The sequence below is a fragment of the Rhamphochromis longiceps genome, linkage group LG16, assembly GCF_057381845.1.
Source record: "Rhamphochromis longiceps isolate RC_006_pf linkage group LG16, R_longiceps_female_GT1.1, whole genome shotgun sequence".
Classification (NCBI taxonomy): domain Eukaryota; kingdom Metazoa; phylum Chordata; class Actinopteri; order Cichliformes; family Cichlidae; genus Rhamphochromis; species Rhamphochromis longiceps.
Window position 1 is genome coordinate 27,740,923 of NC_140572.1, and position 16,174 is coordinate 27,757,096.

Consider the following 16,174-nt stretch of genomic DNA (forward strand, 5'->3'; position numbering starts at 1 on the left):
AGTCTGGAGCTAAAGTTTCCAATTTGGAGACAAGCCTTAGCTTTGTTTCTGAGACCTTTTCAGCTTCTTTATGGTCCTTACTAGTGGCATGCAGGGCACCTTTTGTTCTTTCTAAGAAACTTGATGAAATTTCCTGTCATACAGATTGTCCAAAACAAGGACATTAGTTTAAATATCTAGAGTCAAACCTTTGATTATGCAATCAGAAATGCGACGCTGTAGTCATGCTGAAGAATTTATTCATTTTGAAATTTCATGGGAAAAGTGAAAACACAGGAAAGGGATGTGATTTCCCCCCCCCAGGAGTGAGGCTTCACTCCTGGTACAGCATCCATTTTTCTTCATCTTATGCCTTTGTGTCCCAGCACCGCATCATAGATCTTCCCAGTGAGGCAGTGCTGGATGTTGGTGAATCCGGCAGCAGTCAACAGGGCAGCATACTGAACATCTGTCCTCTCTCTGCCCTCCGTCTGCACCAGCATGTTCAGGGAGTAAAGCTGAGCTGTAAGCGGGCCAGAACCATCCTCACTGAGCAGCGCCTCCACCACCAGCACAGCACCTCCTATAGCAGGGATAAAAATACCTGCTTCAGTTCTTTCCCCCCTTTAAATAAAGGGTCCTGGCAAAGCTTGGAGACAGGTTTGCAAAACCAAAAAACAAAATAACCACACACGTTAAACCAATCGATCCAATGTGATGATCCCTACTAGGTGTTGCTACATCAGGCCACCTTTCAGATGATGATTATGGTTAATGACTGGCATAAGCCAAATCTGAGCCCAGGTCTGCTTTTAAACCCCACTTCCTTCTGTAAGCTGGCACTGTGACACTATTCACCATCCCGACTTTCTCATTTTTCTTTTGCTGCCCTCTCTGCTCTGTGATAGAGTCGGCTGCTTTGTGTCTGACTTTGATCAGAGTCAGAAGGACAGATTTCTCTGGGATCAGCTGCATTGTGGGATACAATCTGCTCTCATTTCAAGCAGATGAGGAAAAAAAAAAAAAAAGGCGCTCATCCCTTTCACACTCAGATATGCTCAGACCTGGTTTGCAGGCTTTATAGATTCTCTGGAGTAGCTCTACGCAGCGTTCGTCTGTCCAGTCATGGAGGATTCTTGCCAGAATATAGAGTTCAGCTTCTGGTAGAGAGTCTTTGAAGAAGTCCCCTGAGAAAGAAAGAAAACACATCCATCCATATGAACATTTTAAAACTCCCTCCATTGAATTCCTAAGACACAGCTGCATTTCAGTCATCCAGTTCTGATGAATAGATTATGTGAATGGGAGTTCTAGGCTCTGAATTTAACCCTATAAGTCAATGCTAAAGTGGAAAGGATTCTCCTGAACACGTGAGCCATATGCATCTAGACATGCAGCAGAAATGTAAACAGAGCGGCCATGATTAAAAGTGTACATTTGATACGTGTTGGTGGAACGAGCATGTCAAGTTAGTGACTCAAACTAGGCCGAGTGCTTCCCTTTGATTTAATTATTCCATGTAATTAATAATTCTGTTGACAAGCCTTCAAGTAGTAAGACATGATTCGTTTAGTGGTTTACATTCTCAAACCTAATTACTACTAAAGGCTTGTCCGTTATAAAATGCATGCAACCTAAAAATTACTAGAGCATATCTCCAGCTGCTGTCTTGTGCTGATAGTTATCAGGGAAAAATTATTTTCCTGCCAACACAGCACCGTTTCTGTAATATCAGTGTGCAAGCAGTAACTATTTTTTTTCTATGCCCATTGTAAGAGTGTCGGCATATTTGCAAGTTATGAAATAAAGCACACTGAGGCCAACACTCCTAAAAAGGCCATGTCACAGCTTCCATTGTGCTCAACACCATGATGGCTAGGAAAACAGCAGGAAGCAGTTTTGTGTCTGGGTTTAAGATTGCCATCTGCTGCAAACCTGCGCTCTGCCTTACAATAGCTGCTGTGCTGAAGGTAACAATATACATTAAAAAAGGAAGCAGGAAGTAAAAAAAAAAAAATACAAAAAAAAAAAACAATTAGTATTCTACCCAATGTTTTCCAGCATGCCACAAACTCTGGGAGAATGGCAGACTCATTTGATGACATCAAAATTCTCATTCTGCTTGTTTTGAGATCAGTGATTTTAAGACATTTTGCAGTAATGACAGGCATTACAGGCCAATATGGTTCAGACTTACTGGGCATTTTGTTAGGTACACCTGTTCAGCTATTTGTTAAATCTCTAGACAGCCAATCACAACTTAATGCTTTTATCCAATTAGACATTGTCCCTGCTGAAGTTCAAACATCAGAAATGTTGGAGAAAGGATTTGAATGCAGCAGCCATTTGTGTCAAACAGGCTGGTTTGAGCATTCCAAAAATGCTGATCTACTGTGAAGGGTAGGCACAGAACTTGGTAAACATGAAAGCATGAACCCATCCTATGATTCAAGACCTCTCTGCACTGAATCATACTTGTTATTAATCGCTGGCTCTCTTCCACAGCATATCTATTATCCTGTCTTCCTTCTCTCTCCCCCCCAAACGCTTCGCCGCAGGCATCGGCCCCTCCCTGAGCCTGGTTCTGCCAGAGGTTTCTTCCTGTTAAAAGGGAGTTTTCCCTTCTCACTGTCACCAAAGTGCTTGCTCATAGGGGTCATATGATTTGGGGGGGGTTCCTCTGCATTATTGTAGAGTCTACCTTATAATATAAAGCACCTTGAGGCGACTGTTGTTGTGATTTGGCGCTGTATAAATAAAATTGAATCCTGCTTTGGATCAGTGGTTCAGACTGATGTCATGTGTATGAGATATTTGCTTGACACCCTTTGGGCCCTTTAGTACCAACTAAGCATCACTGAAACACCACAGCCTCCCATGTGTACCCAACAAAGTAGCCAGTGAGTGTATATTTAGAGTTGGCCGACATGGATACCGAGCTGGATATTATGCAGGTGAAGTCAACTTGCTGAAAAACAACCAAATGTCTGCTTTTGTTTACCTTAAACTATTTTCTTAAAAAAAAAAAAAAAAGCTGGAGAATTCGTTTTCGCAAAAGTCACTCAAACAGAATCATGAAAAAATATTCAAATTAGAATCCATGTTTTGTGAACAAGGAAACATGTCAACTAGAAAAATGAAATAGTTCACTGATGTCTTTTGGGTAAGAACTGAAGAAAAAGTTTTATCTACACAAAACCCTCATTGCCATTTCATTGGGATGGTCACATAGCTCCTGTCTTTAATTTCCATAACCTTAGTATCAGCCAGTTTTGTTGACAACCCCTTGCTCTGTTTATGTAATTTGCATATTTAGATCTTATCAAAATGCAGCAGAACTGAGATAATGAGTCCTTTTAAAACCACATGTAAACACAAGAGCTCAGAGTGTATCCAAATGTAGACTGCTTGTCAATAACATGTGAATTATGTTATAGACACCAGTCTATTGAGAAGAAAAGGGAAAGAAAAACATAACAGAAACACATGTTATATTGAGACTTATTCCTGCATCCATCAGGGGTTTTGCCAAGTAATAATGGTGTTACCTTCATGAAAGCTTATCCTCTGGTCATCCTCCTTGATAAAGTGTTCCTTGGACATGTGCACCACCTTGGGAAGGTCAAAGATTGTCACAGTGCATTCTGGGTAGGCTGACGTGCAGTGCTTGGCTAATGCCCCACTGCAGCCTGGAGAGGGAGAATTACCGTTAGTTGCAGCACAATGAATGCAGTCTTCATTAAAAGGACTGCATCACTCAAAAGTGCAGTCATACAAGCGGAACAGATGCTTTCAGGTAGAATCTGGTTATTTGCATGATTTGTATGCGGTGGCTTTGGGAATATGGTTCAGCTAACATTCATGCCAATAAAGCAGAGCAGAACAAATTACTTGATTTGACTAATCAGTTTTAGTCTGATTAGACTTCTGAATATCAACCTTTATGCTGGAATTCATTTGAAATCATTTTTAGCTATGAAAGCTGCCTGTTCTCTCAAGCAACAGTCAGTGCACAAATTCCACAGCAGTTCATTTCATCATTGAAGTCTCTTTAGACTGGATAAACAAATGTTTCAAGTGCATAGAGGATTACTTTGTTTTCCACTTTGGTGACGGTCCAACTTTTCCTTTAGTGCCATTAGTAGGTCAAACCCTTCCACCAGTGAGGATATGATGAGCAAGCAAATTTTTAGATCAGCTAAACATGAGCATGCAGGCATCCTCGGTGTGCATTTTAACATGAAATTAGCATTTAGGAGTTCAAAAGAAGCCATTAGTGTTCCTCTGAGAACCTTGACTGAAAAATCAGACTTTATGAGATGGGAAGAGGCTTTGAATTGAGGAAATGAACAAACGTGCACATGGGTGGAAACAATGACTTAATGTGAAAATATGAATCCTTCAACTTCAGGTGTTGGCAGCATCATTACCATCAATTATGCCTCATAAAGCAAACTGAATTTAAAAATTCAGAGTGACCGATATGGAAAGATTGGACAAGAGAAAGTTAGAGAATGTATGAATGAGACAGAGTGAGACAGTGAGGTAGAATACAGGATCAAAGGATTTCACTTTACACAAACCTACAAAGGCAATCAGACTCCGGCTGGTGTTTGTGGGCATATATGCCAAACCATCTAGCCCTGTAGAGCCTTCCTCCTAGTATGAGTTGTTGCTGCTATATTGTATTCTTACACAGCTTTCTATAGCTCCTACAAACACCCACCTAATACCATATTTGGCTCACATCAAACAGGGGTCAGTAGAGGAGAAAAATCAAAGAGCAACAAGGGGAAGCAAAACCCAAACACAATATGCTGTTGGAGTCCTCCCCAGCTGACCCGACTGTCTCAGTTTGTTAATGAAATCCTTTGATGACGGTTTCAGATTATAGCAATGCAACAGTTATTGCTGCATTTTAAACTAGTCAATGTCATGAGTGCAAGTTTCCTGAATTTTTATCCACATGGTCATTTAAATAAAAATCATAAAGAATTAGGATTTTATTCTCATGGAGTTTTGTTCATTGGACAGTTTAAATCCAAACTCATTCTGGTTTGCACCTCAGCAGTATTGTGTCAGCTGGATATTGTTGACTACATCTGCATCCAATGCAGTCACAGAAGGGGCAACTTTATTTTGCACATACCTCACAATGGGGAGTACTGCTCAGCCTGTGAACAGTCAAGTAATGCCTCTGTTGCTCTGGAGCAGCTTTCAGAACAAGCTTCAGCATAATTACATTTTTCCTTTATAAACCAGAAGGTCTTTTTCAAGCTGGGGAATGGAGCTGAAGAGGATTTCCTTTGGGGAAGGCCTAATACACCCCAGAGAGATGCATATTGACGAGTGTGCAGATTGAAGTGGAGCCATGCTAGGGGTTGGAGGTGAGGATATATTGGCCTTAAGATGCAAATATTTGACCGCCTGTCATTTGGAGTTGCCTCAAATTTATGGATGAACCAATTTAATTTCAGGAAAGTCATCAGAATGACACTGCTGCTTTAAGTGGCATTTCCTTAATACTTTGAGATTTTGTTTGCAGTCTAACATTAAAACACCCTGTCCATATTCTGATGTCTTAAAATGCATTTGCAGAGAAACAAATTGATTAACATGAAAGTAGCTTGAAAGATTTCAGTTTGCTTGTTATGCAGTTACCATTGATCAAAAGGAAACAATTAGTTTTTTGTAGGCGTTTACCTAGGAGTCAAATTTAGTTACGTCTAATAGACCAAATGAACCTCATTCACTTTGAATGTTGTCAGGGTTTGGGACACAGCTCACATGTCGTTTATAGTGAAGACATGTGACTTAACATTCATATCCCCACAGCAGAGTAGAAAATGATGTTTTCCCCACAAAGATTTGTCTATTTTTGAATGTCCTGTCTACAATCAGAGCCAGCACTACCAAACCAGTTTCAGATCAGCACAAATGCCCAAATGTATACATGCAAACCAATTCCCACAATTGGGCTAATTTGTCAGCCCAATGAATTTGATTTAGTTAACTTGGCCACATAAAGATGAAAATATAACTTGCTTTCTTTTTTGCTGCGACTACCTCCTGATATGTTTCATACATTAGTGGCATAGCCTAGAAGCAGACATTTCAACAGCTGTAAACTGCAAACACTAACAAGCTATGGTGGGCTTGTTTTTGTTCCTTTCCTAGTTTTGTCATAATTTTCATTACTGTTTATAATAGTGTTTCTTAAAACCTTATTCTGCAAGTCTCTCATTAGAGAGATTCCCTTGGGGGGGGATATATAGAGAGATGTCTTGCCTAGATGGCAGTTTACATTTTAGAGGTTTAACAGTGGTTGTAACCTTTAAGTTGATCATCCATTTTAAACAAAAACATGCCTTTTAAATTGCCATTAAATGTCACATTAAAATCAATGTAAATAAACCCAGGGAAGGCTCTTTCCAGAGATGTGCACACAGTGGTTTGTAATCCAAACCAAATCAACTAGTTGACAGAGTGCTGGACAGAAAGAGCTCCTGAGCAGCAGGTGTGCACAGACACAACAGATGCTGTGTGAGACTGTCTAGATGGGATGCTGCAGTCGTGCCCTTGAGGCTCCTACTATTTCCCCAAGCACACACTTTTCAGGGATGCAGCATCATGCATAAGCATGAACATACAAGCCCATGCTGAGAAAGCCACAGAGGGGTGGGTAAAACACTGTACACATATAGGGTTCCATGTGGGAGAAGTTGTTCTTTTATTGGCTTCACAGCACCCCTATGTGGTCAGTAGTGGTGCTACAATGCAGCCACCTGTGGTACAGCGATAGTCAAAGTAGATGCTGCATCTGTTCTCAGTGAACTAAAGGTCAGTATGCGTTCAGTGTCTGTTTAGTAGTTCACCCAGTTTGTACAGCGCAGATTCTCTTAAACATGAATACTGGACTTTCAGGGATAAGCATCAACATTTTAATGCAAGCACCACATTGTCAGTGGGCAGAGCCACCTGAATTCAATTGGTGCATTGTAATATCACCCAGTACAAGTACAGAGCTGAGAATACACTGACCTCCTAGCTCAGCTTGATTCACATGATGGCAACAGACTCAATATCTCAGACAAAAGCCTTTTCCAGCTTTTATTCATAGTATTTTTAGGATAGAAGAAAACTCCTGTGACTACCCTTTTATTTGTTCCTCCATGCTTCTTTTTGATCTGTTCCATTGTTGGTTGGCTTTCCTGCATAGCTTTACAAGCTCTGTTCTTATTGTGTTTGTTCAGTATTTCTCTCCCTCAAAGTTTATTCATTGTGCCATTTGCTCTCCTTGTAAAGCATTTTGTAAGAAACCTGCTATTCAAAAGACGCTATGAATAAATCTGACTTAAAGCAGTACACGCAGAACAGTGAAGAAAGCTTCCTTTCAAGTATCCAAAGACAGGTGACTGCTGTGAGCAGCGTCTAGTTTCACATATATTTTTAAAAAAAAGGCACACAAGCTGTTCAGTTCAACAGTTGTTACAATTGTATTTACTGGCTTATGCCCAATTCTAGTTTGTGGGGAACTTCTTGTGATAGGGGTAATAGGATATACATTTGTCATGCGTCTCCATACCTGTAGAATCAAGTTAAATACAATCCACCAAAATGTTAGATGGTGTGTAAAGTGTAAAAATATTTGTTCCAGTCTTGTCTGGAATGAGATTCTAGCTGCCTAACCCTGGAAATCTGCATTTTGTTTAATGAGTCAAGTGTTTTGGTAGGCACTGCACTGCACTGATGTTGTAATAGATTGAAAATGTGGTCTGGCATCATCTTACTGAAATGTAGAAGGCCTTCCCTGAAAGACCTCTTAAGGAGCGCATCTGCTTTTCAGCACAGATTCTCATTTTCCAGATTTGGAAGTTACCAATAGTACAGATACTAATCCACCCTCATATCATCACAGATGAAGGCATTTGAAAAGAGTGCTGATAAGCCAGATGGTTTCTCTTTCATTCATATTTTTCCAAGGAGAATTACAGATTTTAACAAGTATGACTCAGAAAATGCCAGCAAATAAGTCAAATCAGGCTCTAAGAAATTAAACCACCATCGCAGCTAACAAATACCAAGTTTTGGCCTGTGAGGAGATTAACCCAGATGCTGGTTCTGTTATACTGTAGATGTTCAAAGTCTTGACATTGAGGAATAGTCTGAGATTTTTCCAGTTTGCAAATGTAATTCTTTGCAAAACAGAGTATAAAGGAGCATCCTAGCTGAGCTTCACAGAAGGTGGCCAGTTTTTCAATCTTAATGACCTGTTGCCAATTAACTCATTCCAAGTCTTCTTTCAGCTGCCGAAATTATTCCAATAAATAAATAATGTTTAATACAAACTGAGATCGGGTTGCCTCGAATTCAAGCTGACCTAATATTTTTAAGGAATGACTCTGTTTAAACATCTTTGTTGTTCCCGCAGGTTTTTTCTTCCAGATCCTATCAGATCCAAGACATGGTTACTAAAAAGGTAAATGAAGTCTTTGACTCAGAAGGTGTGGGGAGATCAAAGATGCGTACACTGCAAATGTGCGGCTGACCCAGCAGCTGCTCAGTTAAGACAAACTTGGACGGACTTATGGAAATCTGATGAAAACTTACCTCCAAGGTCGCAGATGACTTTGAAGGGGGAAAGGTCAAAGGCTGTGACCACATCCTTACCACAGATGTTCCAGATGGAGTGCATTAACTGCATAAATTTCACCATTTCCTCATCAGACCTACACACACACACGAGAAACATTGGTAATACTTTCGTCGTCTCAATGCATTGTAGAAAAAGTTTCATTTTCTGCAAGCGATCGCCTAAAGGAGGCTTCTTGCTGCCACACACACACACACACACTCTTGTACAAAGTCTTGCCCTGTGGGGACACCATGTTGTGTGCGTGCGAGACAGGGTGAGGCAGAACAGAAGAGCCTGTGGTGACTGCTGCTGCTCTGAGGAGTCTCCACCTCATCAACCAGCACTCCACCCTGCCATGAGGGCACTGTGCATACAAACGGCCTCCAGTTTGTAACAGAATTTATCCAAACTTCAGGGTAGCAAAAGCCACTTCCATCTGACGCACAAACCAGCTTCAGACGACACAGTGACCTCAAGAGTAACTTTGAAAGTGAATCATTGTTGCTTCAGACACTGACTGCACTGGATGGGAAAAGATGAATTGACTGTGAGGTCAAACAGCAGACTGTCATCTTCAATTTGAAAACATTTGGGGTATAGAATGATGAATGCCCCCCCAACGACAATCTTCAGTCGTTTTCCTTCATGAGGAATACATTTACTTGAACTCTCATCCCATCTCTAGTTCTATTGAGTAAAATGTGCTTAGCCTGGTTTTCTGTCCTCGTCCACATCATGATATTAGAACTGCATGACGTGTCTTATATTATTCAGCATCCCCCAGTCTCCATCATCTCTGCACTTGCTGGAGACCTAGCTAATGGCTTTCTGTTGCTCCAGCCTCTGCCATCCTGGCTGCAATAGAATAGTTTGAGCAGCAATGTTTAAAATATGATTCACCAAGTGTTGTCATGTTTTCTGACAAACTATTGCAGTGTATTCCTGCACTGACAGCTGATGGGAGACATGCGAGCCATTTTCCATTATACTGGAGCCAGTATAAAGTACAATCACACAGGTTCAGAACTGGTTACTCCAGCATGCATATCTTTGGACTCTGGGAGGAAGCCAGAATCCCCAGACAGCACATGCAGATTCCACACAGGACTCCAGCAAGCTAGTCTGCATTTTAGAGCCCAGACAATATACTGATGGGGCACATATTTTCAATTTGCAGATCTACTGTAGTGGCATTTATCATGGCAGCAAAATTAAAGTTCAAAAGGCAAACTGATGCCTTATGCTTTATGAATTATGCTTCATAGTTTGTTCACCAGCACAACTTTCCTGCTGGTAACATTCATGTTTGGAGCCACAACCAACCCAAGTCAGTGAGAGCATTACAAGTAATCCATGATTTTGTGACAATCTCAATCTTATTAAGGACTCAAATAACCAAGTTAGAGAAATCAGTTTTGCTCAGTGCTTCAACATCTGTATTTCCTGTCAATTTCATGCAGAAGCACAAATTCAGCCAGTGATCGTTTCCTTTTATATGCAATCCTCAAATAGACAAGAAATTTGATTCTGAAACCCTCCTAGTCAAATAAAACTCATCTTCAGAGTAAAGTGTTTTACTGTTAAAGGGCATGTGTATCACAGATAGCCAAAGCCAGACCCCCTGTTCGCTCCAAATCATCTGCTTTCTCAAGTATAAGAACTCGAGCTCTAGATGAGACTTTGCTGTAAATTATTCAGGTGCAGTACATGACTGGTTAAATGGCTGTGAGTAAACAGGAGTGACTCATCCAGCCAGTTTTGAATCATCCTGCTCCCTGCTGCAGCACTCCAAGAATGCACCGATTTCAGTGGTTGTTTTCCCCCTTACCAATTTACCCACAGTATTCACAGGGGGAAATCAGCTGGGACAAACAACTGCTTCTCCACATTAAACTGTGTGCAGGTGCAGAAAGTCTCTCATGTAGGGCATTTTCATTTACAGTCAATTAACATTCAATTGCAGAGTCATCAGCACAAAGGTGTATTGTTTTACTCTCATATGCTTCATGGTTTTTGCATGCATCCTTGTTAATGAGGTTTATTCAGTTATATCAGCTGCAGTTTCAGAGTACAAAACGCTAAAAACTGCAAGTACAAAGAAAATTTAGCTTTATGATATCTGCTTAATGTGTGCCCAGGTTCACTACACTAAAGACCTCTTTACTTTGGTGCTTTTCAGTCCTATGGAAAATAAACTGTCACAGTTTTGCAAATCATGCCATAAGGATGTTTTATTTATATTTTTATTTATTGCCATTTGTTTCTGGCAGTGATTTACAGTGCACGGCCTCAGGGAGACCGCTCAAAACCTATTAGCAAACCAAGTGTGAATTTTTATTGCATGTGACCCCTGAACACCGCAGATTGGTGAAGCGTTAAAACTGTGGGCACCAGATACTATAAACACACGAGTCCTAAAGGACAATGGCGGTTGCATTCTCTTTGCCCCAAGCTTCCTCACATCACTGCCTGTCCACACCCCCTCTGTCTCACACAATACCTGCCTTCAAATGAATTCCAGATAGTTTTTGTAAATAGAAAAAAGAAAACAAAAAACTGACAGACAGGCTCAAGATGGAGAGACATGGATGAATGCAAATGTGGTAAAGTGTGCATTTTGTCTGTTTACCACAAAGGGAGCTTCTCACCTGTAGATTGCTTCAAACAGGTCTCCAGAACTGACTCCAAAAGCCTTTTCATACTGGGTTCTTCCCTCTCTGGGATAAGGCAAAGAAAGAATTACTTTATATGACAACCATAACATGCAATTATCTGGTTACATGAGACTTTACTAATCATATTCAACTCCTATGATACGTGAGCATTTCACAGTCAGTTCATAAGATTATATCCCAATTTGGTAAGTGGCACATGCTTCGTTCAGCTCCTGCAAGATCAAATTAGTCATTTTGATCAGTGTCTTTGTCCTTTGGCATCTTCAGTGAATGGTTTTTCACCATTTTAGATGAACTACAGCAACAGTTCATTCAGTCACACTGCCTGAAATATGCTGGCAGCCCACCACCGGATATGAGAATCAAATCAATTTTAGGATTATGTTTTTAAAAAAAAAAAAACCACAGGAAATCCAGCCCACAATCTTAAGCTACAGGTCAAAACTTACATTCTCACAGCTCATTGCTAACTCACTTTGGTATGCTTTTATTCTCAAACTAAATCTTAAACTCCAAGCATGTGTCAGTTAAATGTTTATAGAAGTACTTTAGTGTGCTGGGCATTGTTCAATTTTCTAACACTATATAAAGCATAGATTAAATCTTTTACATAAAATAGGCAGTTTAATAGAAACTGAAGAGCTTACTGCTGTAAGACTAAAAAGGTAATGATCTAATAAGCAACAAATATCACTAAGTGCTTGACAAGTGGTCTGTCAAGTATTGAGAAAAATCAAATTAGAAAATTGGTTTGATCATTAAAAAACATTTTGATAAAATTTAAATTGGATGGCAGTTCTCAACCTGGACACTGGATACATTTCTAAGCTTGTGATGTGGTGATGTTCAGTGTACTGACCTGACGGCATCAGTCAGATAGTGCCAGCAGAGGTAGATTGTTTTGGAATGGTAATGGATGGACTGGTAGAGGGACAAAGGACTGGAGCGCGTGAGAAAGAGCCTGGCCTGCTCAGTGTTACTGTAAGACACTGACAGGTGGGAGAAGGGGTGGAGTAAATTACTGAATGAATGCATGCAACCCTTTTACTTCATATTTGAAATGACGTGATATCTGAAGAAGGGGAAGTGAATCTCCAGACAGATAAATTACAATAATCGATCACAAGTGTTAAATTGTGGGCTTGTAAATTCCAATTTTCTTCCACATTCATATTTAAAACTAGTTCAACCTTAAGTGACAATTAGCAATGAGAACTGCTACATGGCTCACTTAAGTTGTATTACTGATGTGTGTCGGCTGACCTTTCCCATCGTCTTGGTGTCTATTGAGGAGCTGCATGCCAGTGCAGGCAGCCAGCAGCCTCTCTGTGCCATCCAGACTCGCACCCACAGCCTGACTGATCTCTGCTGCAGACAGGGAGCGCTCTGAACCCAATAACAGCTCAAACACACCCAGCTCGCAGGATGTGAACAATGTCTAGGTCAGTGAGCAGAGAGAATAGAGATAAATGGAGAGGCAAGTTAATAGAATAAATTGACTTTTAAAGAATGTTATTAATGAACTTCTATTGGGTAAGATTGGGTTCATCTACACAGATTAATATAGATGAAAGTACTTTTGGCCAGTTCCTCTCAGAGCTGCTAAGTCCTGCATGAACTACATAACATATCAGAGACTACTGGTGAAGGGGAAAAAAGGGCACATGCCTGCTGTTTTGAAGTAACATACCAAACATAGGTTATTAATTTTGCTGACATTCTGGCTCACATTATTTCCAGCATTTTTTGGTCCAATTATTCAAACAAGTGTTTGAAGTAAAACGACTTTCCTTTCAGAACCCTTTAATTTTGTTTCTAAAATACTGTAATTTGCCAGTCAACAAGCTTCAGCATGCAGCATCTTTGCACTATATACACGATGGTTTTTGATATCAAGACCTATATAGTTTAATAGATGATGTACTGATTATTATGTTGGAATTTGTGTTACATAATTAACCAATTAGTTAATGCACCACTGAAATGTCAAGTTTACAATCCAACACATGTCTGCATTTGACCTGTATACATATACGATGTACATATGTTACCTTGGAGATCAGGAAGCCTTCGATATACTCCATTATTCTTTTAGGGTACACGTCTGCAGTAGGCGACACCTTAATTGGAACCATTTTCCCACCGTCAGCCATTGCCACAGATCGATCTTCCAGACAAGAGAGAAACGTGCCTTCTCAGTTGTTACACCTGCAAGAGGTTTGCATGAATGGCAGTAAGAAAAGAGGCAGACTAAAACTACACAGCGTGCCCACCCAGCAGCAGCAACGAGTGTTGCAGTGGGCTAAGCTGATTACAGCCAGATAACCTAGATTAGAGCATGGGCTCAGTGTGTCAGACAAAGAAACAACTCTGAAAATACTGCTGCCTTGTTCATTCTTGTTCAGCCACTGCATTCTCATACCAGACCCAGTTTCTACAAAGATTTCATCACCCCAAATCCAATAGTGTGGGATAGCCAGCTCTTTGACAGGACATAAGAGCAAAGTGTGCTGCTTACATTTCATGCATTAGCACTCAAGTGATACTATGTCACCATATATTTCTTAGAAGCACACATTCATTGTAATTTCATTAATCATTCAATCCGTGATGGTCATACTTGCAGCCACACAAATATAAAGCCAGCAACCAAGACTTAATACAACTAACTGAGCCTCCTTATTTTCTGATACAAACTACACTTACAAACATATTCAGCACACGTACGGTTTTGTACCATTTTTTTTGTATTTAATGTAATGCACTTTCTATCTGTTGTGCACACATTTGGTTAACTTTATGCTCAACAACGTTAAACTACATCAGACAAAGGGTTTTCTCTTGTTTTACCAGAGCTGTGCCAGGGTCCGCTTGGGTTCTGAGGTCTGCTGGTACCAAACAATCTTCTACCTGCCACTGGAGCACTATTACATACAAGAAGCGCTAATTGGGACATACCAAGTGTTGCTACATCATGGGGAGAGGAGTATTTAACTTAAATACGTTGTTGATTTTTCTTTGCTTTCTGAATTAGTTATTTTGAATATGGCGATTTTTACATAAATAACTATTAAAAAAGCTTTTGTTTTTGTTTCTTTGTTATTGGATATGTTTTCAGTGTTTGTTCCACTTGATTGCCTAAATTGGCCAGTACCAAAATGATCAATACTTGGTTTGTTTGTTATTTTGTATCCTGGTGCTTCATTAGAGCTTGAGTTTAGTTGACCGCTTTTAAGGGTCTAGAACTATACTTGACTTTGGAAAAAGTATTTTATTTGGGGAGTGGAAATAAAGCCCTGTTCCAAAACCTACTACACGACTCACACATGGTGGCAGTGCAGTGATCAGCCACCTTTCTCTTTTTATAACTATAATTTTTCTACTTTTTTTGTTTCTAATATGGCACCAGACGCAGTGGATGAAGATATCAACTAGCTAACATTAAAGGAACTAGCCACAATCATCCGGGCCTTGATGCCACAGCAGGAGGTCAAATTGAAACAAGAGTCTAGGACAAAAACTGTTTTTAAGGCAATTCAGCAGTTTTAGCTCTTACAGAAGAAAGCACAGGCTTGCTCTTCCCAGAGACCACTTCAGCTGATCCAGAACCACAGGAAGTTGTGATCTGGTGGTAAACCACCACCAGGTCCAAGATAAGACACCCTCCACAAAATAAGAGAGCCAGTATTCCCACAGGTCAGTCAAAAAGCTCATGAGCCAAGGTTACAAAAATTTGCAGAAAATACTGAGCCTTCTGTCCTCCTTACCTTTGAGAAAATTAGAGCCTGTAGAAATATGACTGGGTTTCCTGCCTCATTCTTCTGTTGAGGCTGGAGGTGCTGGACTATACAAGGATGCTGATGAGTCAGTTGCTGAATGTTGAGGCTGCAGACGTGACCTTTTCCTGTGGTGCTGGGAGATCTGCCTGTTCTTTATAAGTTGTTAAAAATCAATACAAAGCTTTAATCCTGCTGGCTGTTACTGAGACCAAAGTTAACGGTCAACGTGATCACTTCCCAACTTATCACATCTTACTTATGTTTGATGCTAAGGAATCAGCCTGGAAAGTCTCAGCTGAGGTTGCTCCAGATGTTCCCTCGAGACTTCAGATGCAGCAAAATGAACCAAACTTGTCAGCCATCTTGTTAAGAACTAAAGAGAGACAGTCTGTTGTTGATGCTGAGTGCAGGGAGGAGTTTTCCCCAACAGAGACATCATTAACCATTACCATTGCAGCGGAACAAGAAATGATAGTTATACAAGCAGGGGATATCACACCCACTACACCTGGCTTGTAGCCACAGCCATAGGAAGTGACTGGACAAGGACATGACCACTGCGACCACTAAACATTATTTCAGTCACCCGGGATTGTGCTCAGATGTTGCTGTTTTGTATGACTGGTCCCCATTGTCAGATGCCAAATGCCCCCACCCACCTAACAGATCCTTGAAATGACAACTCTGCTCCTGAATCTGGGTGTGATGGCCACATTTGCAGTCAGAGCCATAATGAGCAACCTTATCCCAACAACTGACACAGTGTCTGATTTCATGTATCGCACTCTTAGTTATTAAGCTTTGTAAAACACTAGATGTATTTTTAGCACACGTTTAGCTAACTTTTGTATATTAAAAAGTGCGCTCTGATCAGCCAGTTTTTAGACAAAGCTATGGACTTTGTCTTAGATCAGATTTTGTTTCAACATGACTTTGCACCACTGCACAAAGCAAGGTCCATAATGACATGGATGTGTGGAAGAACTTGACTGGCCTGCACAGAGTCCTGACCTCAACCCAAAAGAACACCTTTGGGATGAATTAGAGCAGAGACTCTCACCCCCATTCTCTGCGACCTGCTGGAGCGGGGGGGCTAGGAGGAGGAG

At 40.6% G+C, this 16,174-nt stretch overlaps 1 protein-coding gene across 1 annotated transcript; it reads right to left on the reverse strand.

The window, feature by feature from the left end:
* Positions 1-304: 304 nt before the first annotated feature.
* Positions 305-14,204, reverse strand: asmt (acetylserotonin O-methyltransferase). The gene is made up of 9 exons (XM_085384570.1): positions 14,140-14,204; positions 13,341-13,497; positions 12,553-12,727; positions 12,149-12,278; positions 11,263-11,331; positions 8,590-8,708; positions 3,528-3,668; positions 1,044-1,166; positions 305-562 (listed from the first exon to the last, which is right to left on the reverse strand). The coding sequence occupies exons 2-9, from the start codon at positions 13,440-13,442 to the stop codon at positions 342-344; spliced, it is 1,080 nt and encodes a 359-aa protein (XP_085240696.1). The 5' UTR covers positions 13,443-13,497; positions 14,140-14,204; the 3' UTR covers positions 305-341.
* Positions 14,205-16,174: the final 1,970 nt, after the last annotated feature.

Excerpts from the sequence above, each read along its gene's own strand:
- asmt (XM_085384570.1), bottom strand. The coding sequence starts at position 13,442 with ATGGCTGACGGTGGGAAAATGGTTCCAATTAAGGTGTCGCCTACTGCA. Across the intron at positions 12,728-13,340 it reads AAGGCTTCCTGATCTCCAAG|ACATTGTTCACATCCTGCGA; the intron begins GTAACATATGTA and ends TCACTGACCTAG. Across the intron at positions 3,669-8,589 it reads AGTCATCTGCGACCTTGGAG|GCTGCAGTGGGGCATTAGCC; the intron begins GTAAGTTTTCAT and ends CTCCCTCTCCAG.